Source organism: Microtus oregoni, unplaced genomic scaffold (genome assembly GCF_018167655.1).
Source record: "Microtus oregoni isolate MIOR12 unplaced genomic scaffold, Mior012 000017F_ref0000208, whole genome shotgun sequence".
In the NCBI taxonomy this organism is placed as follows: domain Eukaryota; kingdom Metazoa; phylum Chordata; class Mammalia; order Rodentia; family Cricetidae; genus Microtus; species Microtus oregoni.
In genome coordinates this window covers 33,439,977-33,467,912 of record NW_024543076.1, presented here as the reverse complement: position 1 = coordinate 33,467,912, position 27,936 = coordinate 33,439,977, and the positions used below count along the sequence as shown (strand labels likewise).

At 40.1% G+C, this 27,936-nt stretch overlaps 1 protein-coding gene across 8 annotated transcripts in view; it reads left to right on the top strand.

Annotated features, from left to right (window-relative positions):
* Window positions 1-27,936, top strand: part of Stau2 (staufen double-stranded RNA binding protein 2) — a 309,083-nt gene that overhangs the window by 94,965 nt on the left and 186,182 nt on the right. For all 8 annotated transcript variants that reach the window (XM_041667874.1, XM_041667871.1, XM_041667868.1 and 5 more), the window contains 2 exons: window positions 21,158-21,317; window positions 23,183-23,290. In XM_041667874.1, the coding sequence (XP_041523808.1) occupies window positions 21,158-21,317; window positions 23,183-23,290 (268 nt within the window). The remainder of the gene's footprint in view (window positions 1-21,157; window positions 21,318-23,182; window positions 23,291-27,936) is intronic.

Genomic DNA, 27,936 nt, shown 5'->3' with positions numbered 1-27,936 from the left:
CTTCTTGGTTCTGTCCTTTGGCAGTCTTAATGTTTTGGTATTACCATATAGAACATGAGGGCTGGAGAGATGGCTCAGCTGTTAAAGGCTGGACTCACAACCATGCAAACCATGATTAACCAGGATTCTTTTGTGGCCACATTGTAATACTAAATCATACAAGGTTAATGGAGTTCCAAGTTTGGCGTAAGAGTAACTAATAACTTCAGTAAGCAAATTGTGTGGAGTTGAATTCTGTGTGACATTTATATGTGAAATGTATAACACTGCCTTTCTATTGCCTCCCTTTTATTTCTTTTTTCTTTTTGGCCTTTCAAGACAGGGTTTCTCTGTAGCTTTGGTGCCTGTCCTGGAACTAGCTCTGTCGACCAGGCTGACCTTGAATTTACAGAGATCCGTGTGCCTCTGCCTCCTGTGCTGGGATTAAAGGTGTGCGCCACCGCCCGGCTACCTTGCATTTTTTAATTTTAAGGATATACTATTTTAGCATTAAGCATTAGTTCAGTTATTATTTTGGCAGGTGGTGGTGTTTTAGAGTTTATTGTGTAGGAAATGTGGCCCAGTGGAAAGGAGAAGCGTAGATCTTGTGTTGAGAGAGTCCTTGGTGAGGGCTCCATTAACCACATTTCCAGCCCCGGGGTCGGCAAGCTGCTGCTGCAGACAAACCAAGCCCTGCCCATTTCTCCATCACCCCGTGGTTTAAGGATCAGCATTTTAAAATAAAAGAGTCGTGTTTTGTGATGTGTTGGAGTCATATGGACTAGAGATGGCAGCACCCATTCATCAGATGTCATGGCCCACAGCCCCACCCGTGAGCATCCTCAGCTCTCCAGCAGTGGTGAAGAGGTATACCCAGGCCATTTGGTTTGCAGAGCTGAAAGTGCTTGCTCTGCGGGTCTTCTCAGGAAGTTTGGTGGCCCCTGGTTTATCTTAGTGAGTGGTCTGAGTTAGGGTTATTTGATGGGTTTATGAGAGATAAAGAACTGTTTTATTCAGAACCAAGACTTCAAATAATCATTGTCTTTTAATAATTTTACCTTGCATTTATTCCTGATGATTCTGTATTTTGTTATTTTCTGGCAGACGTGTTTAATTTTCTGCCTTTTTCTTGCTGACTGGTAAATAGTATGTGATGTTGCGTATTATGTTAAGAAGAGCTTGGATTTGAGAAATACTTCTTGGCAGAAGAAACAGAAAATTTGAATAATTTTGTGTGTTCCTCATTCTTATGGAAAAATTGTTATATTTGATACCAATTTCCATACAGTTAAAATACATTGTAGCATTTTCTTACAGAATTGGCTGTATAAGCATTTTTCTTTTCTTTCAGAAATAGTCAATCTTCTTCAGTTTGGTCAGCAATGTTAGAAGTTTACTTTTGAAATTAGATTTATTTATTTGTAAAAGTGTGGGTACACACAAACTATATAACACATGTAGATATCAGGGGACAACTCACAGGAGTTGCTCCTCTACTTTTACTGTGAAGTTTTTGGGGATTGAGCTCAGGTCACTGGACTTGGTGTGAAGTGCTGTGACCACAGAACTATCTTTCTGTCCCCTAGAGAAGATTTTCTAAAAATAAGTAAACTGGAATGAGATACTGATACTCAAGAATACCTTGGAAAACACGAAATCTAGAACTTTATTGTTCCGTTCTATCTAAAATTTCAGTGCAGTTGAAGTTAATCTGGTGGACTAAGTCTTTTTCAGAAGGCTATTTCAAATGACCCAAGTAGTAAGTATACTTAATAGGTTTAGTTGGTCCAGTTAATTAGAAAACATGCTTTAAAATCCTGTTTCCTTTCCTTTGAAAGAAAATTTGCACTTACTTGTTTGGTGGGCTTTTGTGTGAGTGCATACGCAAGAGCGTGCGCGTGTGCGCATGTGCGTGTCAGAGGCCAAACTGTGGGAGCACTGCTTCTCTCCACCAGTGGGTCCTGGGGGCTGAATTCAGGTCTCAGGCTCAGCGTCAGCTGCTTTACCTGCGACTCCATCTCTCCAGCCCACACGTGCTTCCTGTCCCAAGCAGCAAGGCCATTCACTCTGAAGACAAAGCAGCTGGTGTAGGTGGAGCATCCACCACCCAAAAGCTGGAAATAGGAAGTGCTCCAAAATTTGAGACTTGTGAGAGACTTTAAAAAAAAATTATTTAGACAGGCACTTCAGTTGTCCACAGCCTACAAACAAGGCTCTTTTTCTTCTGCCTGGACAAGAGCTCACATTTCAGTGTCTCAGCTGAGTTGTTCTGCATCTCACCATGCTTGTGGAGTTCATGGGTCAGATAGAGATTGGGCAGGGTTTTGCACGTAGAATGTGGGGCTCTCTGTCTGGGTCTCGTCTAGGATTCCCCCCTTCATGTTTTGTCAGTGTTCCAGACTGTCCCCGGACTATGTTTTTCACTCTTTAGGGACTTGAAACAAGTTTGTTTTTGTATTCTGTTCAGAGTTTATAGTGTTCTGTAGGAGAGTTTTTTTTTTTTTTCAGTCAGAGTTTAACTTGATCAGACTAGAAGCAATTTCTGCTCCCTTTACTTAAGTCCTGTTAGTATCCCACTGTGTGATTGAGTACTCCGTGATTTATTTAACCCAACTTGTATTTCTGGACATTCAGTTGTTTCATGTTTGCTATAACAATGTTGTTGTTGTTGGTTGTGTGTATGTGTAGTACTTTCCATGTTTGCTATAACAATGTTGTTGTTGTTGGTGGTGGTGTGTGTGTGTGTAGTACTTTCCATGTTTGCTATAACAATGTTGTTGTTGTTGTTGGTGGTGTGTGTATGTGTAGTACTTTCCATGTTTGCTATAACAATGTTGTTGTTGGTGGTGTGTGTGTGTAGTACTTTCCATGTTTGCTATAACAATGTTGTTGTTGTTGTTGGTGGTGTGTGTATGTGTAGTACTTTCCATGTTTGCTATAACAATGTTGTTGGTGGTAGTGTGTGTGTGTAGTACTTTCCATGTTTGCTATAACAATGTTGTTGTTGGAGGTGGTGTGTATGTGTATACTCTCATTTAGCATATTAACTAGGCAATCAGAGGATACAGATGTATTTTACAGTAGATTAGAAAGTGAACAAAGCTAGCTACGGTGGTGTCAGCTGTGGGAAGACAGAGTAAAGTAGGGAATAGTATTACAACTTTAGAATAAGCTTAGAGAGAAGCCAGAGATCAGTGGTGCAGGCTGCTGAGCCTGGGCAACAGAAGGGGCAGCGGGAGTGGGGTGGAGTAAGTGGAGTCAGAGATGTGACTAGGAGTGAAGTTTATGTAAGGCTTTGATCACGGAACCACTGGCAGCTGATGGATTCTGGGAGACAGGGAATCACTGTCTTAAGTGGAGTTCTCACTGTTGAGCCTGCCAGGTCCTAGTGGACAGCTCCAAATGCAAGGTCACACAGACTGCCCTGGTTAAACTCAGCAGGTTACAAACAAAACAATCAGACAAGAGAAATGTGAGAGATTTGTGGAGAAGAGAGAGTGGAGTAGTCCTCTTGAGTTACATTTCAGCATCACTGCAGGTTTCCAGCAAAACTGAAGTCTTGAGAGGAACACGTCGGTTTCTAAATGAGTGGTTGCAGGTCACCACATCACTCCAGAATGAGGATGAGGCTTTTTGAATGCTTGGAGCTTTTCAGTAGAGTTAGATGAAAACAATACCTTTGATATTTTGATTTACATATATTTCTTTAATTATAAATAAGGTTGAACATTTTATACATGTAAAGTCATTTGTGTTTCCTTGGTGAACTGAATTTAAATCTTTTCTTATTTTCTGCTCATTTAATAACTTTCTGACTGATTTGCAGTGGTGTGTGTGTGTGTGTGTGTGTGTGTGTGTATTTGTTTGTGCGCACTTAGAAGCTCATGTGCATTTATGCACTTGGAAACCAGAGGACACCATTGTGTGTTCTGGAACTCACTCTGTAGACCAGGCTAACTTTGAACTCAGAGACCCACCTGCCACTGCCTCCCAAGTGTTGGGATTAAAGGTGTGCACCACCACTGCCTGGCAGCTTTTTTTTTTCTTCTTTTTTTTTTAAATGTGTATTTAGAGGTTTAGTTCAGGTCCTTTTGCAGTCTGACCCATACCTCGGCCTTGGATTGCCAGACTGTATGTTTGTTTATACATTTATTCATTTATTTTTCATAATATATAGTTTATAACTATATATAAAATGTAGTTTTCACATGTGTTTGTAATGCATATTGATCTTTTTTGGCTCCACCTTTTCCTGTATCTCTACTATTTCCACTCTCTCTTCTCTACAAATCTCTCACATTTCTCTTGTCTGATTGTTTTGTTTGTAACCTGCTGAGTTTAACCAGGGCAGTCTGTGTGACCTTGCATTTGGAGCTGTCCACTGGGACCTGGCAGGCTCAACAGTGAGAACTCCACTTAAGACAGTGATTCCCTGTCTCCCAGAATCCATCAGCTGCCAGTGGTTCATCATTGAGTGCTGGACCCTCCCCCTTCCATGTCTACCACTGTTTTTAAATCTTCTCATCTGCCTCCTGGGTGCAAGCAGGTTGAAAGCAAGTTTCAGAGATCACAGTCAGGGTTTAGAAGATGCATGTTGACCCCTTCCTCCTCTGCAGGGTCCCACATGCTTCTCTCCCTTTGAGTCAACCATTCTCTAAGACCTACCTGATTTGTGTTGCTCTAGCTGAGAACATGGCTGCTGTGAGTCTACTTTCCACTCTTGTCATTGTCCATCCACTCATCTCAGGATGATCAGCAAGGCTGTGGAGCTGGTGTGCCTTCATTTGATAGCTAGCTTCGATTATGCCAAGACACCCGGCGTCCGTTTTAGTTTCTGCGAGTGAAAACAGAAGCCGTAATAGCATTTACTGCTGAGAGCTGTTGGAAATATTAAGTGAGTTACTGAACCCCAGTGCTGGGTCTAGTAAACCACTTAGTTAATGTCAGCTGTTGCTCTCTCATTTAACATGTTTATTGGGCTTCTTCTAAGTGCTGGGCATACTGCTAGCTGCCAGACACTGGGCTGCAGCGAGTGCAACTCTGCTTTCCTTGTGTGAGCAGAAGTCACTCTTCTTGCATCTTTCCTAGAACATCACCTTGGAATAGCATGTAGTCATTTCAACTTTCTCCTTAATTGAAGAGTTACGTGGTGTGTCATACAAGGTTTTCAAGAGTGTCCTGGCCTGCTTGAATTTGAGAAGTGAAAGGATATGCTGATTTGATTTTACTAGCACTGCATTTTGATAGAACAAGAGAGCAGTGACAAAGAAGATTAGGAGTATAGCCCTTCATCCACTTGACATTATCACGAGTTCATCAGCTCTCAAGTGTTTGGTTTCTGGCTGGAATTCCTTGCGCATAACTTGGTGATTGGGCTTCCTGAGAGATCGCAGTGACCATGCTCCTGTCACTCTCGATCACTGTTCTGGAGGGCGTTCTCAGAGTCCTGACTCTCAGGCTAGGATACAGGTTTCTCCAAAGGTCTCACAGGAGTTTCTTCTGTTGTAAATAAGGTTATTTGTAAACCTTCCTTTTGTTCTCTTGAGTGATTTATAAAGGAGAAAACCGGAAACAGTAATAAGTGAGATTTGTTGAGACTGTTCTGCACTCCCACACACATCTCAGGTTTCCAGAGCTTTGCCTCGCTTTCTCATGTACTGAAGGAACCTTATACTCTCTGGACCCGAAGGATTTACTAGTTTCGCTGGCATCCTGTTTTTTAAGAACACATGGAGGGCTTTCTCCAAATCAATACAGATAGCGTTGGACTTGTTAGTTGTTTACGCAGTCCACTTTAAAACAAAAGTAAATTATTTTTCCTTCTAATCCTGCCTAAGTCTGAATCAGTCTGTCATGTTGGTTTCTGTTAGTCTCTATTTAAGCAGTTCTAGAGCTGATCTTACCAACATACCTGTTGCTGTCTGCTTGCTTTATCCTCTTTTTCTTTTCTCCTTCTCTTTCCTTCCTTCCTTCCTTCCTTCTTTCCTTCCTTCCTTCCTTCCTTCCTTCCTTCCTTCTTTCTTTCGCATGTTTTTTCTCTTGCTGTAGCGAAAATAAGCAGCGTCAGCATTTAGCTTTTTTCTTTATTTCAGGTGAGACTTCAGTTCTTAGGCAACAGTTCTGGGGCTGTATATTTAATTATCTTAGGTATTATTCTCATTCTGGCTTTCTGCTTTTCCTCAGTTTGAGTTTCCTGGGAGCTTATTACCCATTAATTTCCCAGGCTTTTTCTTGGCTTCAGTTACCAAAAGCCTTGACTGACTTACCTCTTTATTTCTTTATGATTTATTGACATTCTCATGTTCTCTCTTCAAGATACATCTCTTCAAAGATAAATGAGTTGAAGGACTGCTACACTAGGATTGACAGGTCACTGAACAGTTTATGTAGAACGTAACTCCAAACATGTAAATAAATGCTCTTATGACATAGAAAAGAGACTGCAAACCTTTTGAGGTGCCTTCATTAAAAATGTCTGGAGATGCTTGTGGTGGTGTCTGCTCTTTGAAATGGCACCCTCTGAGTTTGTCTGTGCATATCTCCCCACTGCCTGGTGTTTCAGTGTACTGACATTGTTGACTGACCCTTGTTCCCTGCAGAGGTCTGAAACTGTTTTCCTTGTTGTAGTGTGAGCAACGCTGGAGGCAGTCGGAGGGCAAACGTCCCGCCTTACCTAAGTCTGGCCCTGGTCCTCCTCTGCCTTCTTTAACTGTCTATCACTTCCCTGACCCCACTCAACCACACTCCTACTTCCTGCTCCTCAGATTCATCGGGCATGTTGCCCCATGTGTAAAATGGAAAGCTGGGGTTCTTGCCTCTAGGGTTGCATCTTTTCCTGGATCTTTTTAAATAGATAGTGTTGTGCAGTGCCGTGGTCCCTGGTTCTTCTTGGAGCTAGTGGCTCATAACATAGCACAGGAAGGCTGAAGCATCATGGAAACACTGTGGTGTATCTCAGCAGGCCAGTGGGGTAGCTGCCTAGAAGTAAGGAAGGAGAGTCTGGTGTTCTGTGTGCACCACCTGCTGCTGCAGGGCTGAACAGGCTAGCCAATCTCTCCCGTGCTTTCCTCTTACTGTGCCAACTCATGTAAATCCCCTTCTGGGACTATTAAGATATCGTGAGAGACTTAGTCAGAATATCCTAAAAAGCTATTTTGTGTGTAGATAAGAGTGTGACACACCCAGTCTTACCCTATTGTGAGTAAGAATAACTCATGGTAATCGGAGGTATAAATCATCAGCTTTCAAGGCTCTAAGTCTTCCTCCAGCCCCTCCTGTGGGGACTCTCTCCTGCCAGACTGGATATCAGCGTGCATCTTTCCTAGTGGTCTCTCACTTCCTTGGTGCTGTGCTTTGCTTCGGGACACATGGCAGAAATAAAGAGGAGTTGGCTTTGTTGAGCTCAGGGTTTGATTAATAGGAAAGCATGCCTTGATTATCTGTGTAATATAGGAAAATTAGTCCTGTGGATACTCTGAGGAGCATTTGTGTAGAAAGTATTTTAATTTGTGATGTTTGAATATTATAAGTTTAGAACATAAGCTCAGGGTACTAATTAAAAGTGGGGCTGTAAAGGAGAGTTTTGAAAGGTTCCAGTTCTTCACCTGTTACAGCAAGTTTCTTTTTACATTTTGTATGTAAGATCCAAATAGCTATGCATATCTTCTTTGCATTTGTTTGAAAACAAATATTTGAATCAGAAAATGTAACATGAGGGCCTGCTTATTGAGGTTTATGTCCTGCCCAGTTCCCACAGCTGGTAAGCCTACGAAGAAAATCACACAGAGATCTCCATAAGATTATAAACTGATTGGCCCATTAGCTCAGGCTTCTTATTAGCTCTTGTAGCTTATATTAACCCATTATTCTTATATATGTTAGCCACATGGCTCAGTATCTTTTTCAGCAGGATCAGGTCACATCCTGCTTCATTGGTGGTCTGGGCAGGACTGCCAAGGGAACTTCCTACTTCCCAGAATTCTCCTGTTCTCAAGGCCCTGCCTCTACTTCCTGTCTGGTTGACCCACTTATACTTCCTGCCTGGCTAGTCAGCGTTTATTTAAAATATGATTGACAGAATACAGACAATTCTCCTGCACCACTTCCCCCTCTTTTTTTCTTTTTTTAAACAAAAGAAAATAGCCATAGTCCATTTTTGGGGAATGTGAGTGTAGTATTCCAGGCTACTTCTGGCTGGTTGGGGGTGCTGTTAATCTTATGGAGACTTAAAGAAAATTTAGAATTATGATCAAGTTCTGACTGGAGTATCCTGTGAGGCCTGATCATCCCAGGCAGCATCTCCCACACCAAGAAAATGTACTCTAAAGGAGATTTCAGTAAACTAATATGGATGGCAGTAAAAAGCCCTAAACCAGCAGCTGTAGAAATTTGGAAGCTCTGAGGGTGATTATTGTTGTTGATCTGACAATCTTTGCATTGCTAAAATCTGACAGCCAACCTCTGGAATGCAATTCCAGCTAATACATTGTAAATTGTACTTCTATATTTAGTTTTCTGTTTGGTTTTTGAGACAAAATTTTATATGTATACCTGGCTGGCCTGAACTCAGAGATGCCCCCTGCCTCTCTCTCCAGCTGGGATTAAAGGCATGCATTACCAGGCCTGGCTCTGAAAAGCCACATTAAAATCCCTACAGTTGCTATTAAAGTCTACATTTACTTCTAATGCTTGTGAGAATATGAAACAAAGTAATTACCCACTGGGCTAATTTTATTGCAGATGAGAAGATAAAATGTGTTTTATAAAACAGTTGATTAAATATACCTGTTCCTGGGCATATGCATTTTAATTATAACTTTTATAATGTGTTAAAGCTAACATTTTCTTACAGAAATATAGCTCAAGATTAAATATTGGGCAACATTGGGAAAATGGAATTTAGTATGAAAATATTTGCTTCATGTTAACTTTTTTATGAATGCAGCTAATGCAAAAGTGAATTCAAGCTGTAAAAACAATTAGCTGGGAAAATGCCAAGTAAATTTTTTATATTCCAGTGAATAGCTATTAACTAACAAGTTATTGTTATCATTAAACTATATGCAGATGTACAACTTAGATTCACTTAGATTTCAATGAAAGAGACAAAATACTGCGAGTGTGCAATAAGTCTAATTACCACTCGGCTCGCCATCAAAGCACATTGATCCTGTTGTTACACCGCTGATGTAATGTCTCTGTGTTTCTTTGGGGAGTATTTGCCATGGGCAAACATCCAAAGTTGATAGTAAATTTTGACCAGCAAAAACACTGGAGGAGATGTCTGGGTTGGACATTGTAACAAAGCAGTTTCTGGAGCTCATGTAAGCTTTAGAGGTGACACTCGACTTTCTTCCTGTATTCTAGCCATCACTGAGGCAATTTATCCATGAAAAGATTTTTAAAAAGTCCTTTAAAATATAATCTGATTATATTTTTATACTTCCCTCACATGAAAATTATAAAACTCAAAACAAATATTTATGAGGTTAACATTGTGGGGAAACAGAAGCATTTAAGCTGTTTTCTAGAAATAGTTTCATAAGTGTTTTGTTACTGCAAAGGACTTGAGAGATTTTTCTATACTAGTAATGCACAAGGAAAATCTCCAGAGAAGCATTAACCAGAGATGGAATTGAATGTTGGAAGAATTCGTATAACTCACGAGCCGTATCTTGGTATATTTCTTACTCATAGAAATCTTAGATTTTTGAACAGGTCATATTTAGTAAATATATGATAAAATCTTAAGATTGTATTTCTTTAAAACATTTTATAAAAGATTTTAAGGTACATAGTAGATGTACATTTATTTCTGTATTTGAAAAGCTATCCCTAAATAAATGTACAGCTATGCTATTACATGAAAACTGAAGTGATTTTCACCTAGATTATCACTTGCATAAAATTGGGAAAGTGATGCAATCAAAGTCAGTCTTACTCCTGATTAGTCTTGACCTAAGGCTTCTTTCCCTGGGTCATCCATGTAGTAGAGGAATCCAGTTTATCCAACTCTAAATCTCAAAAGCTTTTCTCTACCAGTATTTATTTTCTAGTTTATAAGGTATTTGAGAAACATTTTTCAATTATGTTTCCTAAAATGTGCAGTAATTTTTATTATACTCAAACTAAGAGCTCTAGTAGATTAAACAGGTGACTCAGAGCACAGATGCTTCCCAAGGCTCCCCAGGGTGTCTAGATACCTGGTGAGTCTCTACAAGGCTCCCCAGGGTGTCTAGATACCTGGTGAGTCTCTACAAGGCTCCCCAGGGTGTCTAGATACCTGGTGAGTCTCTACAAGGCTCCCCAGGGTGTCTAGATACCTGGTGAGTCTCTACAAGACTCCCCAGGGTGTCTAGATACCTCGTGAGTCTCTACAAGGATACCCAGGGTGTCCTAGATACCTGGTGAGTCTCTACAAGGCTCCCCAGGGTGTTTAGATACCTGGTGAGTCTCTACAAGGATACCCAGGGTGTCTAGATACCTGGTGAGTCTCTACAAGGCTCCCCAGGGTGTCCTAGATACCTGGTGAGTCTCTACAGGGCTCCCCAGGGTGTCTAGATACCTCGTGAGTCTCTACAGGGCTCTCCAGGGTGTCCTAGATACCTGGCGAGTCTCTACAAGGATATCCAGGGTGTCCTAGATACCTGGTGAGTCTCTACAAGGCTCCCCAGGGTGTCTAGATACCTGGTGAGTCTCTACAGGGATACCCAGGGTGTCCTGGATACCTGGTGAGTCTCTACAAGGCTCCCCTGCCAGACACTTAGAGAACACTGTAGTATATTTCCTCTTGAGCACACTGTAGTTTGAACAATAAAAAGCATATGGGAAGACAAATTCATGAGTCTTACATTTATGTTGGAAATGATACCATAAAAATCGAGTGCCCAGCACAAGAACTTAGAAAAGGAGTAACAAACAAGAATGGAAAAGAAGTGTGGAAATAAAAGATGACTACATAAAAAGATGGGAAAGATCCTTGAAATACATTTTATTTTTACTAAGACCTATTATAGGGGAACAAATACTGATTTTAAGTACGTATAGGTAGAATATGGGTTGCTAGTGGCATATGGACACTTCAGCTGTAAAGAAGTAAAGTTCTCAAGAACTTTAGGACTACATTAACTCATGATAAAAAGTAATCTTAGAACCTGGATGAACGGGGTGGTTTTGTAGAGAGAGAGAAATTTACAAGACCTACCTTGCAAGAAGATAAAGATTTGGATTTCTGTCAAATTTCTAGAAAACTAATTGGACAGGTAGTCACTCAGTATCCCCCACTATCCTGTAGAAAAGCAGTTCACCTAGATGGTTTTTCCAAGAAGTTTTACTGAGTCTTTGTAAAACATGGAACAGATTGTTTTAAGGCACTAAAAATTACCATGGCAGCTGATTCTGCAGTGCTAGTGTAGAAGGCAAGAGATGTGCCTTTAGTGACTGTTACTTATGGGTGTTAGTGGAAAGTCCTGCCTACAGTATCAGTATCAGTAAACAGAACCACAATGCTTGGTTTCTTCTAGGCATGCAAAGTTGTTTGGTTATTAGGCAGTGGGCAGTAAAGCTGACTCTGCTGAGAGGTGAAAGATGAAGTCAGTACTGTCCACAAGGATGCTGCACACGGGGCTTTTCCTTTATGTTCTGTTCTTGACTCTGTAAATGACTGGGTACTTTCTTGATATTGTAAAATATATACCCTATAGATGTATAGTTGTTCAAATTCGTACTTTCTTTCTTTCTTTCTCTTCATCCTTCTTCCCTTTTCATCTAGCCCAGTAGCCAGTGTTGTGTTTACTAGAGATACAGCAGCCGTATCTCAGTTAGTGAGGAATAAGTCAGGAATGTCCTCTGCTCACTGCTATTAGTGTTTTTTGGAAATCGAGGCCACTACAACTGAACTGTAGAAAGGGGGCAAGTTACAGTTTATAAGCTCAGATTTCAGAGAGATGGACTAAGAGAGATGAGGAGAAACTGGGAGGTGGGGGAACTTCTCAGTCAACTTTCAACATAGAATGTTCACCTTTGATAACTGGTGTCTTTCACGTGACATTAGCTCAGAGAGATATCCTGAATCTGCCAGATCTCCTAAGTCTAGCTAGACTTGGTGGTCTTTATATTCACATGTAGCATGGCTTCAAAGTTTACGGCTCATGCTTGTGCAGTTAGTTCAGAGGTTGGACATCGCTCCCAGTGAGACTGGCTGGACCCAGATGCCAGCTCACATTAAGTGGTCCTGGGGAGGTTAGTTACCATCTCTGTTTCCTGTTCTGTTCATCTCCAAATGAACTGAGTTTGTGAGCGCATGGATGACCCAAATGTTAGTGTCTCCTTTTGTGGTCGCGATGGTTTATGTAGATGTGATTTAGGGAGGGTGCCAGTGGTGTGTGCAGAGCAGTAGGCCTCTGAGAGGAGCATCCTTTGCCCTGCACAGTCCTCTCTGTGGAGGCATTGCCTTGGCACAGGTTGACTGCTGTCTTCTTGGTCTCATATCATGCACTCTCAGATTTCCATTTATCTTCAGTGCAGCCGAAGACTTGAACCTGTGATTGCTGCCGTGCCATTTAATTCACCGCTTTGAAACACGCTGTCCCAGAATTCCTTCCATGTCCTTTGTGCTTGCTCCTAGGCACCCAGACATAACTAGGGGAGTCCCACAGACAGAACAGGAGCAGTGTCCTCATGCCTCTTTTAAAACTGCTTTTCGGCTTGCTTGTGGATCTTTTCAAATCAGTCTTAATATTTGAATTCCTTAAAAATTAAAACTCAGACCCCATAAAAGACATATTTTCAAATTTTATAGATGTCAAGAAAGAACTATCTAGACATTTTATATATGTGCAAGTTTGAAACTGTGCCAAGACTACTTTACAGCCTTGTGATAAGACTTGTTATTTTTCTGTTCCAAGGGAGAGAATTTGGGTTAGAGCTGCCAGAAGTGTTCAAAGAGTAAAATAATCAAATGTCATTTGAATTCTGAGTTTTGGCCTTTAGAATTTTTAAATCATGGGTTCTGCAAATATTTTACAGATAAGTAGTAAACTGAGATAGAATTTTGGGCTAAGGCACATTCTGTTTTCAGTCTGAATTATAAATAAACAGAACTCAAGCCTCTCCCAGTCAGATCAGAAGATAACACTTTAATGTGCTTTAGACATAAACCTGTAGAGAAGATAGGAATGCCTAAGCTGTATTGAAATTTATGAGTAACATTGTCAAATGAAATGAGGTAATTATTTTTCAATTTTTAAGTCCTAATGTTGTTTGGAATGTATCTTTCTCACCTTGTAAAAATGATATCTAGCAACGTGAGATGCTGGAAAATAAAATAGGGAGGACAGATGGGGTTTTTGTTGTTTAGAAAGATAGCATAAAGGAGTTGAGAAAGAAGGCTTTAAATGAAGTCACTTTAGGGAGGACAGCAAGATTATATGGTGCAGAAGATTGCTATAGTAACCCATGTGAAGGTGGTTTGCCTTTGCTTAAAACTGTTTTAGGATGTAAAGTATGAATTGACAGGACTCAGGTATCCTTTTTTGATTGTTGTATTGCCTCATGTGTCTTACAGAGAGGGCAGATCTGAAGACTTCTTGTGTATCTAAGGAAAGGGAAGCTTTTTAATTTACAGTGTTTTGTGTTTATCCCCCCCCCCCACTACATACACACCAAGTAGGGAGCAATGAGGCATGGAAAAGAAGCCTTGTAAGTGGCTTTTGTACAGTCTAGGTTGTTCAACAGCATGGCTCTGACTGCCATCATTTTCACGTTGCACCATTTGATTGTCTGTTTGAAGTTCATGCTGTGGAAGCTCCAGAAGTCACTCTGGAATGCTATTTGTGACTGCATCTCTTGGTGTTCCTTCATTTAGAACCCTTGCATTAGCTTTTCTGGCCACTAAGGAGGTGGTTGAATTAAACAAAAATGGCCAGAGCTAGAAGATAATAAGGCAGAGTTTTAGGCACTCTGTTTCTTTATTATCTGTTTGTTTGTTGTGCATGTGTGTGGGTGTGACAGGGGCTCATGCTATAACACACATGAATCAGAAGTTTTTCTCCCTCTCAGCATTCAAGTGCTATGGAATGAGCTAAGTCTTCAGGCTTGGTCGCAAGCACCTTTACCCACTGGGCCATCTTGTTTGCCTTAAGGAATTCTTCAAGATTTTCTTGAGCCTCTAAAGTTAGACTTGAATTTGACTCTCAACAAAGTTGTTACCTCTCAAAGTGAGCTTCAGGACCTTTCCTGTGACACCGGCTATTGTAAGGATTAAACAGATCCACAGGATCTGTGCAGTAAGGACTGGTTATATCCCCTCATTTGATGCAATTGCATGCTGGCCAAGACTGTTTTGTGCAAGGATAACCTAGAACATTGGCTCTGAGACAGTGGATGAAGTCATCAAGGCAACTCAGGGACTTCTACTTCAGAGACTGGTTTAGAAGACCAGGATTGGAGTATAGATTTTTTAAAAAACTGGTTTTTAATGTTTTATTTTTATTTCATGTGTCTTTGTTGTTTTTGTCTGTGTGCATGTCTATATGAGGGTGTTAGATGCCCTGTAACTGGAGTTGCCGACAGTTGTGAGCTGCCCTGTGCATGCTGGGAATTGAACCCTAGTCCTCTAGAAGAGCAGCCAGTGCTCTTAACTACTGAGCCATCTCCCCAGCCCATGGAGTGTGGATTTTAATTAGGACAGGAAATAGCTCTGATGAAAAAAGCAGAGCCACACTGTGGGGAAGAGCCCATTTAATTCTTGCACAGTGGGGTTTTTCATGGTTCATCTCTTAACAGTAGTCAACAGTTTGGGAATCTAAGCTTTAAGCACAGACTTCTTACTGCTTAGTTACATATATTCTAATTTGTTGAAATAAATGCATCATATATTGAATGTTCATTATCAAAATTGAGCTTACTGTTTGAAAAAATACAAACAGGAGAAGGAATGTCATTAAGTAGACCATACCACCTTTGAAAGTTAATAAACTTTGAGTGTTTCTTTACCAAAGGAAATAAGTCTTTAGAGGCAAGGACCTCTACACAGAGGATTCTGTTTGATGAAGCATTCTTTGTCATCTCTCTTGTAGTGCAGTCTGGATGCCATTAATCAGAGTGCTCTGGCTAATCTTAATTGTCATGGTGCTCTGAGGCGATGTGATGTGTAAGATATTCAAACCATGTGGGGTATATTACTAAGAATCGTTGTTAAGCCAGAGGATGAAGGGGACTGGAATGAAACAAGTCAGGCATCAGGTCTTGGTATTTCCTGTTGTTACTACTAGAATATTTTACTTTTTATGTAAAAAATGCAATATACTTAATTTCCCCTCTGATATTTATATGGTATGGTTTATATATACATATGTATCAAAATGCATGCCGATATACATACATAAAGCCATATTTGATGGCCCAAAGGAAGAGGCCCCAAGGGATCTTTAGTGTGCAATTAATATTTTGGTCAGAAAAATCAGCAGATTGTTTCAGTATGGTTATGTGTTATGACATCATATTCCAGTAAAGTTATAATGAACAGAAATTTTGTTTGTCTCTGTGGCAAACCAAAATGAGTTTTGTAATTGTCAGCAGACCTTAGTGATTATCGTGGCGCCCACTCCCTCTACTGTAGTTAAAGGTCTTAGCATTCCAGTTGTGGTCCTCTGTTTTCAGGAGTTTATAATTAATTGTAAGCTTGTGCTCTACGAGGAAAGCTTGCCATGTAAGATCAGTTCAGGAGTTGATTTAGGATTTCAGGTGCTCTGTCTTGAAGTTTTATAGAACCAGATTAACTCTGTGCAGTTCCATGGAGGTGACAGACAGTGAAGATGGTGTATGCGCATCATTCGTGTAGTCTGTTGGAATCTTTAATCTGTGCAGTTCCATGGAGGTGACAGACAGTAAAGATGGTGTATGCGCATCATTCGTGTAGTCTGTTGGAATCTTTGGATGAAAGAGATGAGTAGTAAGCTGGAGAGAACTGTGCTTTCAGTATCCTGTTTAGTTATTGTAATCAAAGGACAAAAGATTGAATTTTTCAATTCTTTTTAGTCTTTGAATGTTAAAAATAATAATTTACTATCATTGTTTTTTCTTTAACTTTTTTATGTTTAATAATTTAAAAATAAGGATACTTATATTCATTTATAATACCTTATTTTAAAAATAATATGTAATAGACAACTGTGAGCCATAAGAATAGATGTTTAGAGTTTAAAACAATGACTTTTTCTGCTGCCGTGCTGTAGATTTCTTCAGTCCCTTAGACACTGTGATTGTCCATGTCCCTGACATTGTATTGTAATTCTTCTCTGGCTCTGACCCTCTTTTATCCTGTCCTCTGCCATCTATTGTTTCCCCTGCACTTTGATCACAGGCATTAATCAGAGTCCAGCCTTAGGCTCTCTCCAGGTGCCTTTGCATGAATCCTTTCCGGGTGTTTATCCACTCACACAGTCTCAATTATTGCCTTACTAATCTGCATCTTCGGTACCAATCATGACCTTCAGTAAACCTTCATTGATTTAGTCCCGTATACCCAGTAAACCTTAACATTGTGGACTCTCTCCAGTTTTACTGAAGACAGTCTGAAGAATTCCACTACTTGGTATTTAATAATCCTTTAGACTATGTTGTGACTTCAAGTTGGGGTTATAACTCAGTGGTAGAGTACTTGTCTACCATGTGCAGACCTTTGGGTTCAACCTGTAGCATGGCAGGAAGCAAAAGCAGGACTTCAGTTGGACTTTGGTTTGGAAATATTTTCCAGCACTTTGATAATCTTTTAAAATTATTTTTTAGCATTACAATTACAAATCCATTATTCCATCAAAATTGATCCTGTTCACAGTGCTGAGTCATTCAATTTAGTGATCATATCATTTAGTCTTAGTTTTACTTTGTCTGTTACTGAGGGTATCATCAGTCTCTTGTTCTTTAACACAACTTTTCCACGTTATCAACCCGTGCTTATTGGTCTTTCTGTTAGCTCTGAATCTCACAGGGTCCTTATTTTTCTTGATTTATGTTGAATATTTCCAAATTTTATCTTCACCTTAGAACTTTTCCTTAGAGTCCAGACTCATCAATATGATTGCCTACGTGGCATATCTGCTGGAGGTCTGATCTCCCGAACAGCTTCACTTGGTGAAGCAGAGCTGCAGGGTCTTTTTGCAGTGTTTATTATTCTTCTAGAGCTCTAGGGTGACTGACCAGGTCTTAGATTTCAGAGGCAGCCCTTAGATTATTCCATCTTTATTTTAGAAACTCATGTAGAATTCGGGGACTTTCTGTTTCTTCTACTATGACACCCAAGTTAAGGCACTGTGTGTCCTTTCCTGAGGCTGACCTCATAGCTGGGCTGTTGGAGCCCCCTTGCTTCTGCTGCCCTTCCCCTTCAGTCTGCCCTCAACGGAGGAGATGATCTGCTCACAATGGCCGTCCATTTCTCTTGGGATCGAAGTGGAATCTTTAAACTGACGTTAAGGAAGGCCTGCAGAATTGGGTTTTCTCTTGCCCTTGACTTTCCTTCCGTACCCCTGCATCTCTAGCCACATAGGTCTCCTTAGTCACTTGAGCATGTCTCTGGGCCTCAGGATCTGGTCTTCTGTGTACCTCAGATACACTATCCATATTCCTGCATGGTTTGCTTCCTCCCTTTTTCCGGTCTTTACAAAACTGTCCTTTTCTCAGTGAAGCCTTGCTAGCCACCTTATATAGACTACTGCCTGACACTTCTGAACCCGTCCCTATTTTTACAGGTAATTTTTAACACACTAGGTATTCTACATACATGTCTGTTTGTCTTCTCTACTGTGTTTGTTTTTACAGTATCCTTCCATAAAAGACATTTCATAAATAATTGCTGAGTTGATAGATTTTATCATCTATCCTAATTTTTAAATTTTCTTTTAAGCTGCTGGTGGTGGCACACATCTTTAATCCCCTTGGGAGGCAGAGGCAGGTGGATCTCTGTGAGTTCCAGGCCAGCCTGGTCTACAGAGTTACTATCAGGACAGCCAGGGCTACACAGAGAAGCCCAATCTAGAAAAACAAATCAAAGAAATGAGTGTGAAGTATATCCTAAATGTGCTCTTTCTTCTCTTAGTCTCTTATTCTCCATTCGCTGCAGCTTCCCAGTCACATCCTGCTCCCTCAGCCTCACTACACCCTGGCTGGGCTGTCAATCATGAGTATAGTTTGTGATGCTACTTCTGATGCAGTCTAGAAATGATGTTGTCTAGGGGTCTTGATGGTATTCATTTTCTCTGCAGGCTAAAGAATTTTTAAAAAGCAGGAAGAAATCTAAAGCAGAACAAATAGCAACAGAGGGATCTCATGCCCTGCAGACAGAATCAGCAGTTAAAAATGGTGTTTAGTTGGTGGTGGTGGCACACGCCTTTATTCCCAGCACTCAGGAGGCAGAGGCAGGCAGATCTCTGAATTTGAGGCCAGCTTGGTCTACAGAGTGAATTCCAGGACAGTCAGGACTACACAGAGAAACCCTGTCTCAAAAAAGAAAAAAGAAATGTCTGTCTTTATTGGGAAGAAAGAAACACACACATGCAGACATACATAGAAAAAGACCCTCTGCAAGGTAGAGGGGAACTCAGAAAACGGGAAAATCCAGTTCCTTCTTGAAGAGTCTTCCTCCCTGCTGTAGAGTTGGTCAGTTTGAAGACATAAAGGATGGTTGATTGGCCTAAAACTGTTGTGTGACAGGTCCTGACCAGACCTTGGACTTGCTGAGCCAGTCTGTCCTCAGGGGCTACTGGGAGGATATAAAAACTGCTAGGCTTTTGTCTCAGGTTGAGGAAGAAGCTGACCACCTGAAAATTGGCCATCTTTCTTACCTAGCCATGACCTCCCTCCTTCCCTTTTGCCTACCAGGGAGTCTAACTCCTGATCTCTAACTTCCTATGTAAGAATTAACTTAAATATTTCTCAGCACCACATCAGAGAAATATGCACCACCCTGCAGTAAGAAACCAGACTAGAAGGAGGAGGAGAACAGGAAACTCTCATATCCTGTCGAGACTGTAGGTTAGTATATTCATTATGGAAAACAGCATAGAGATTCCTCAAAAACAGCAACGTCAAAACCAACAAAACACACCCAGCTTAGAAATAGAGCTGCTGATGATCCAGCAGTCTCTGTGGAGCTGATTCTAGAGACATCTACAGTCACAGCTTACAGCAGTGTTCATGGGGGCAAGATTTGGAATCAGCCCAGGTATCCATCAGTGGATGAATAGCTAAAGAAAGTATGAATAACAATGGAATGTAGCTCAGTCATAAAATGAATGAAATTGTTTCATATGCAGCAATAGGGGTGGAGCTGGTGGTCATTGTGTTAAGTGAACTAAATCAGGCATAGAGGGAAAAGCTCTGCGTGCCTTACATGCATCAGGAAGCTAATAATTTGATCTTGAGAAATGTAGGGAGTAGAGTTGTAGTTACCAGATTCTGAAAAGGGTGTTGGGCAAGAGAGAATGGGGAGAAGATATTTAATGGGGTTCACTGGGTTGGAGGAATGATTTATATGTTCTATGTAGTATAGCAGAATAACAGTAGGTAACAAAAGTTAGGTTAGTATTTCAAACAGAAAGCATTTTGAACATTCCCAGCACAAAGAAATGGTGCATGCCCGTTACCTTAATTTTATCGTTGTGCATTGTGTACCTACGGAATGTCACTGCCTTCTGAAATATGTACAGGTGCTGTGGCCAGTTTAGAGTAAACATTTAAAAAGAATTAGCATAACTTCTTTAGTTTGTTATGTCAATATTATGTCTTTATTAGTTTTTATCATACTAAGCCGTCCCTCTGCTCCCATAGTTCTAGTACAGCCACTATTTACTACGAGCCCAGTAATGCATGCCGCCACCTAAGTGCGCTCACTCGTCTTCCATTTCTGCAGTGCCTGTCTGTTCTCAGTAGCAGACTATTCAGTTCTCATCTATCAAAACTGAAACTTCATTAGAAAATCTTCCATGATACAGTTGAATAATTTTTATTTCATTCATTTTTGTTTAATGTTACATTTCTCTTGGAAGTCAGTGTACAGTATTATGTATAGCTATATATTGACTCACATTTTACCTTAGAAATATATCGGGACATTTCATCTGTGTTTTAATAAATAAAGCTTGCATGAAGATCAGCGAGTAAAACAGCTGCACTGGTCAGCCTCATAGTCCAAGCAGCAATGACACATACCTTTAATCCTAGCAGTCACACTAGTTTGCCATAGAAACCAGGAGGTAGTGGTGCGCCTTTAATCCCAGCACTAGAGAGGAATATAAGCCTGGAGGAGACAGCTCTCACACACAGTCTCATTCTGAGATTCCTGGAGGCAGGATCACCATTTCAGACTGAGGTAGAGATAAGAGCCAGTGGCTGGGTGTTTTATTCTCTGAACTTCAGGTAAGCTTTATTTATTAAAATACAAATAAAATATCACTACAGAAATATATTCTTGTGGTTAATATTGTATTAAGGTTAATAAGAGACTATACCACACATTCCATAGTCGTTAACATTTTAAGTGAATAATCTTATGGTTATTATGGTTATAGACTCATATTGAGCTACCACTAATTGTAGTTGGTTGTTTTTTTTACTCATTTACTCTTTGGCTCTTTGGGCTCTTTGGGGCTTGCCAGTCAGCTCCCAAATAAACCACACGTAGTCTTATAGTCTTTTTTTTTTTTTTTTTTATGAATACCTGCCCTTAACTTGACTTTTTTCTTGCCAGATTTTCTTAAATTATCCTGCCTGCGTTTTACCTCCGGGCTTTCTCTGTTTCTGTATATCTTTTCTTTCCTTCTTATTCCACATCTGGCTCTGTGTCTGAGTGGCTGGCCCTTCCTTTTCTCACTCCTTGAACCTCTCTTGCTTCCTGATCCCTCTTTTTCTTCTATTTATTCTTCCTTCCTGCCAGCCCCGCCTATCCTTTCTCCTGCTTTGCTATTGACTGTTCAGCTCTTTATTAGACCAATCAGGTGTTTTAGACAGGCAGAGTAACACAGCTTCACAGAGTTAAACAAATGCAACATAAAAGAATGCAACACGTCTTCGCATTTTAAACAAATTTTAAATATTTTAAACAAATGTTCCACAGCATAAACAAATGTAACATGCCTGAAAATGACATTCCACAACAACTAATGCTTGTGTTCTCTTTTCATAGGTATCATTGCCCAATGCCGAAGATTTTTTATGTTCAATTGACTGTAGGAAATAATGAGTTCTTTGGTGAAGGGAAGACTCGACAAGCTGCCAGACATAATGCTGCAATGAAAGCCCTTCAAGCACTGCAGAATGAACCTATTCCAGAAAAGTCTCCCCAGGTGTGGCCCTGCTGAGTGTGACAGTCTCTTTCCTGTGCTTTCCCCTGGAGGTTACTGAGCAGACAAATAAACTAATTGTATAATAAAAGCAATAATTTGTTCAGCTAGGGAAGGATCATGATAGTTTGCTTTCACTTGCCCATTAGTGCACTAAACTCACTCATTCCTTCTGGGAAGACCTCGGTTCACCAGTGGGAGTCCCTTGTGAGGCAGCATGAGATTTAGGCACCAGTGTATGAGGATGGAAGGTAACACTCATTTGCCTTACATTTAATGCAACCTTGTATTGGGCAAAGATTACATTGTGTTCACCTGAGATCAAGGAATGTAGGCCAAGGCCACAACAGATTTTAGTAGTTCAGGAAGTTGAATGCAGGGCCTTGTGCTTTAAAGACAAGTGCTCTCCCAGGTGAGCCCCAGCCCCAGCCCCAGCCTGTGTCAAGGGATGTAAAGAGGAAGAGATTGTTTGAGAATTTGGAGTCCTACTTTAGTTTGCAAATTAGAATGCTAAGGCTCTTTTTGGGCAATTTTACCCATTCTTAAGTTTTCATCTGCTTCCTCCATTGACTTTAATATCTCTAGTTCAGGCATTTCCAACAGATTAGCCAGCCTTGTATTCCTTTCTGCTGAGTTATTCAAACCTTACAGTTCAGCTCCCTAGATTATCTTTTCTCCAAACATGGTAGTCTTTCTTTGAAATTGTTATAATCGTGGGCCTACATGTTTCTCTGCTGGTGCAACTGTTCATGGTAACTGTTAATCATTTCTAGTTAGATCCCAAGTTTCTTTTTTTTCTAATAATTTTTTATTACTTTATAAATAATACCATTCAAAATTTCTACTTCCTCCCCTCCCACTTCCCTCCGGCTCCCCCCCTTCTTCCTCCCCCTCCAGTCCTTAGAGAGGGCAGGGTATCCTGCCCTGGGGGAAGTCCAAAGCCCCCATCCTCCATCCAGGCTTAGGAAGGTATAGATCCTAAGCTTCTTCTTCCTCTTTTTTAAAAAAAAGATTTATTTATTTATTATGTATACAGTATTCTGCCTGCATGTATGCCTGCAGGCCAGAAGATGGTGCCAGATCTCATTACAGATGGTTGTGAGCCACCATGTGGTTGCTGGGAATTGAACTCAGGACCTCTGGAAGAGCAGGCAGTGCTCTTAACCTCTGAGCCATCTCTTGGATGTGAGGGCGATCTGGCTGCGTCATCTGTCACCCCACTGATCACCAGGGTTGATTCGGCTGATCTGGCTGGTTAGGCAGGTGTCCTCTTCTTCCTTCACCACTCCATCCTTCCCCAAATAGAGAAGGACCAGTCTTCAGTCAAGGGTATACGAGTATCTGCGCCCCCCTGCTAGAACCTCCAAACAAGCTCTCAAGATCCTAAGCTTCTTGGTAGCAAGACCTGTCCCTTTATTCCCTTATCTCACGCGTACATTGTTCAGCACAGACAAGACCTTCTAGAAGCATGTATTGCATAAGAGAATAAGTGAATGTTCTAGTCCAGACACGGTGCCGCTGTCGTGGTTTGCATCCTGTACTGTATCTGCTATGTATGCCCATGGCCATGCTAACTCTGCACATGCTGCACAGCTCTGCAGTAAGAGAATTGGGTCTAAAGAGTATGTGGTTGGGGAGAAGACTTTCAAACTTAGCTTTAGCTGCTTCTGCTTCAAGCTAAATGAAACAAAATCTAGAAGGCTGGCAGCATAGCCCTTGGCTTGTGATAATTCCAGAAGAATCCACTGTGTGTATCTATGTCTGCTATTTCAGACATTTTAGCTCAACCTGCCTGATTGCAGAACAATAGGAAAGTTACTATGATGACGAGACCCAATGCTACCATGTTTTTCTTTGTGTGTGCTTAGAATGGTGAATCAGGAAAAGAAATGGATGATGACAAAGATGCAAATAAATCTGAAATAAGCTTAGTGTTTGAAATTGCTCTGAAGAGAAATATGCCCGTCAGTTTTGAGGTATGTGTTCATGTGCTTTTCTATGATTATTTAAGCAAATTAAATGATGTCCTAGATTGTCTCAGGCATGCACATGCTTCTTGTGTTAAGATCCATTACCCTGAAATGATTTATGCCCTGGAGAAATGGAAATTATCATAATGCTATGAATGTGGTGGGTATCCTTGTCTCTTCTGTACTAGACTGTCTTTATACATGGCATTTCAGTTTTGACCTTAAAATTTGTTTTCTGATCATAATTTCTGTTAATCTATAGATAGGATTTAGTGTTTTATTTACTTATCATTAATTTTATATTATTCTAGTTATGAGTCAGTTTAGTGTTTAGTGATGCTATGCTAACATCACATCCAATTCCTTTTAACTGTGTGGAGGTCAAAACCTGTTTTGAGGGAGACGCTGGCAATCATACCTAGGACCTTGCCAAATATTAAATATGTGCTCTAGGACTTAGTTAGTTCCAAAAAAGTCTTAACATTAACTGACAGATCACTAAAAAAATGATATAGATTTCTGTAACTAAATATGCACAAACTAAATATTTATAAGGGTGTTTAAAGCTTTTAAAAAGAGAAAACCTTAAAAGTAATTTTATAATGCCTTCCATATTAAGAAATCACTAACTTTGAGGCTCATATGGGAAAAGTAGGCAAGAATGAGGAAATCAGCTCAGATTGTGGAGTGACTTCTCCGTCAGGTTTTATCACATTTATCTTCTGGGGACCCCTGCATTGCACTCATTGGAAGGAACACTGGGCTGAGAGACAGCTGACAAGTCATATCACCTGGCTTCTTGGCCTGTAGCAGGTAGATAGTAGTGAAATCAGGAAGGCAGGAGGGAAAAGTCCTTGACAGACTGATTCCAACAAGAAGTCACTGGGAAAACTTGTGAAGCCTACCAAAGCATCCAGCACATACCTAAAACTCATTGGCGTGTGGGGTCTTTTAAAAACTAAAATAAATAGGAAGACAATTTTATGTCATAAAAGTCCTTTGCACATCTCTATGTTATGGCATAGAGTATGGATGCTCATACTGATGATCTAATGCGACAACAAAAGGTTAAATACCCAGGATTCCCTATTGAGTCCATGTATGGTGCCTGTGTGTGTACATGCACATACGTTCTCAGCCTAGAGCTGGCACAGGGAAAATCATGCTATGCCTTTTAGGGCGGAGTGAGGGCTGGAGCCAAAACTCAGAAATGAACCAGGGACCTTTCTATACCTTAATTTTTGGGAAAAGGTCTTTTACTGAACCCAGTGAGTGCCAGAGATCTGCCTGTTTCCAGCTCACCCAGTGTTGGGTTTACAGATGTGTGAAGCGGTGCCTATTTCTTACATGTGTGCTGGAGGTCTGAACTTAGGTCCTCACGCTTGCTCAGCAGGCAGCCTCCTAGCAAAGCTATCCCCCAGCCCAGTAAATTACTTTTATAATTAATAAGTGTGTGCATCAGAACAGTAAAAATGAACAGTTGGTGTTTAAATTAGTAGACTTAAGTTACTTCGGAAGCATACTTATAACTACTTCCTTTCTCTGCTAATGTTGGGTTATTAAGATGCCACATTGTTTTTAATTCCTTTTCCTAGTGGTACTCCAATATTAGAATATAAAATTCCAGTTAAGCGGTAAACCAAATGCTATATGTTCCTCAGGTCAGAATTTTAAAGGAAACTAGGATTTTGAGTATTCAGTACTTGAAATCCATCTTTTCTCTACATGATGATATAAATTAGACATAAGAACATATTGAATAGTTCTAAAATACTCCTAGTTGAAAGTTCCATAATTTTTTACACTTACAAATGCATAATTTTATGGTTTATCCGTGTACCATCTAAGATCTAAGATCATGTCTCCAGAATTCTCAAGAGTTTAAATGTCCTTATGAAAATAGTGAGGTTGCTACTAACAGGAGGTTTTTATTCCTTTTTTTGTTTTTGAAAGTCTGTCACAGGAGGATGCTTTATAGCTTAATGGTGTTTGAAATATTTAAATACATGTAAACATAGACTAAAATGCTATATAATTTTTCTGTTCCATTATGATCTTACAGAACCATAATCATATATGCAGTACTATAAAATAGGCCATTGTATGATGAGACTTCATCTTTGAAATGATAAGACATCAACTTTGACCTCTGGTGTTTTACCCTGATAGAGGACTATACACACACACACACACACACGTAGTGATGTTATTTTCACTTTAGATGGCTTATCTAGTTTAGCATCATAACTAATATGGCATGTTCTATGCTCTTAGCTTTGTGTTCTGTAAGACATGGGGAACCATAAATGTAAATTACATGCTTGTTGCAACCTATCTTGCACTCTGTTTTACCTGAGATAAAGCTTTGATCCCTAAAATTGAACATTCATGTCCTGAAGAGGTCAATTTGGGTGCCAAGATTATAATGAAACTATTGTTACATCCACACCTTTGTCTACCAAACCTTCAAGGACAACATCGTTTATTTCTATTTTTAGTGTTGATCTTTGTTCATTTATAGAAGTTTGTCAGAATACTCGCTTTATGGTTTCTCCTAAATTTTTTGTTCTCTCTTCTATAGTTGTTGCTTTATCCAGAGTAGTATGGTTTCTTAATATAAGGTTCTTTAATTGCTCTGGGCAGGAGTTTCCTTTATGATGGCAGGAAATGACTGAACCAGATTTGGCACAGGGGTCCCTCATGGAGTTTCCCAGTGGCAAAGGATTACCTTGAAGATTTCTCGTTGACCTTCATTCATTAGTAAAATGTCTGCCTTTGCCACACCTTCCGCATAATCCAGAAGGGAGAGGTAATCTGAATGGATTATTCTTAGGAAAAAAATTGTTTCTATGAATGCCCTGTCTACAATCCCTTTTAAAGTGACCCTGTTTGCCGCAATTATAACATTTGACATTTCTATTTTTCCTCAAAGCTCTGGAATCACCTCTCCTTTCCATTCATCATTATGGTCATGAGATTTAATATTAATTGCATCTTGAATCCATTCCTCTCAAGGTGCTGACCTTGCCTTTAATGGCCTAATTATCCTTTTGCATAGAGAACTGGCATTTTCAAAAGCCAGAGATTCAATTATTATTTGTCTAACTTCTGAATTTGGTATCATTCTATTTAGAGCTGAAGTCAGTCTTTGTAAGAAATCTGTAAAGGCTTGCTTTGGGCCCTGTATAACTTTAGTAAATTATTCAGTTTTCTTTATTATTTCTCCAATTCTGTCCCAAGCATTCAAAGCTGCTGTGTGGCATAAATCCAGGGTGTGGTCATCATATACAGTTTGCCTTTCTATAGTAGCATAATCTCCTTCTCCAAGAATTTGATCTTGGGAGATTGCCCTACCTCTAGCTTTACTCTGTTATTCCAAAATCTTAGCCTCTTCTTTGAACCAGGTACTCTGTTATAATTGTTAGAAGACTCTAAAACAACTGTAAGCAATTCTATTCAGTCTTTAGGGATAACTCTACTATAAATTTACCACGAGTTTAACACTTGTTTCACAGAAGGTGAATGCATGCCAGATTAGACTATTGCTTCCTTGAATCAATTTAAACCTGGCTCAGGAATCCAGTTAGCTGTAACAGAGACTGCCATTTGGCAATTCCTGTAAAGTTACTGGATATATTAAGGCTGGCTATCTGAAAACCTTAGGCTGTTTCTCTCTATTTTTATAATGCAATGATGAGATTGGTTCTCCATTAAATTCCTCTGTCTGGATTTGAATAACTCTGTGGTCTGCTTTATTAGGTTTTTCTAAGGTCTATATCTTAGCACTCAGATTAACCAACTGTTTCAGTGATAAGACAAAAATGATAAAGCTGATAATATTTACAATTGACATTACATAAATACCACCTAAATGATTAAATGAGATGTCCTCTCATTTAATCGTTCGATTTTCAAACTGTCTAGCACATTATCATAAAGAGATCCAAATCCATTCATTGTATGGTTTTTTTCTCATTTTTTTTAATTTGGGAAAAACTCTTCTTTTAGCTAATTCCTCGCTTTAAGAATTCCCAATTGTCTTACCAAATCTACCGATGATATTGATGAAGATGTGAGGCTGATTGCTATTGTGCAGCACAGTAAAAGCTTGACTGGATTTCAAGGCAGCGACCTAGTTTGGCAGCAGCCCAGAAGGGGATTCAAGGAGAGCCTGCAACCCTTGGTGGAGTCCAGGGGAACGGGGGTGTCTAAAGAATGCACAGGGGATTGTTTGAAAAAGCAAGTGTGGTGAGAACCTGCCTAAGGCCAGAATCAGCCAGTTTAGGGCAGGTGAATCCTGTGGCATTTGGAGTCCAGGTGCTTCTGGAATTTGGGTGGCAGTTGGAGACTGTTTCAGAGAGGCTACAACAGGAAAACTCTAAGTAAAGAAAGTCTACTGAGGTGAGGCTGGAGCCCCACATGCAGCTCTGGCCTGTGCTGGTGGCTAAAAGATTACAGGCAAATGGCTTTTTCATGAATTCATACCTAAAACGTTGGGCACCAAAAGGGCCACAGGACAGAGAGGAATATTATAACCATATGTGACTAACAAAGCAATGAATTTCTGGGGACATGATTTCTTACAGAATTGGAATACTCAGATTAACATTACCCCAATCTTAGAAACAAACCAAAAATTAACATATGTTTCT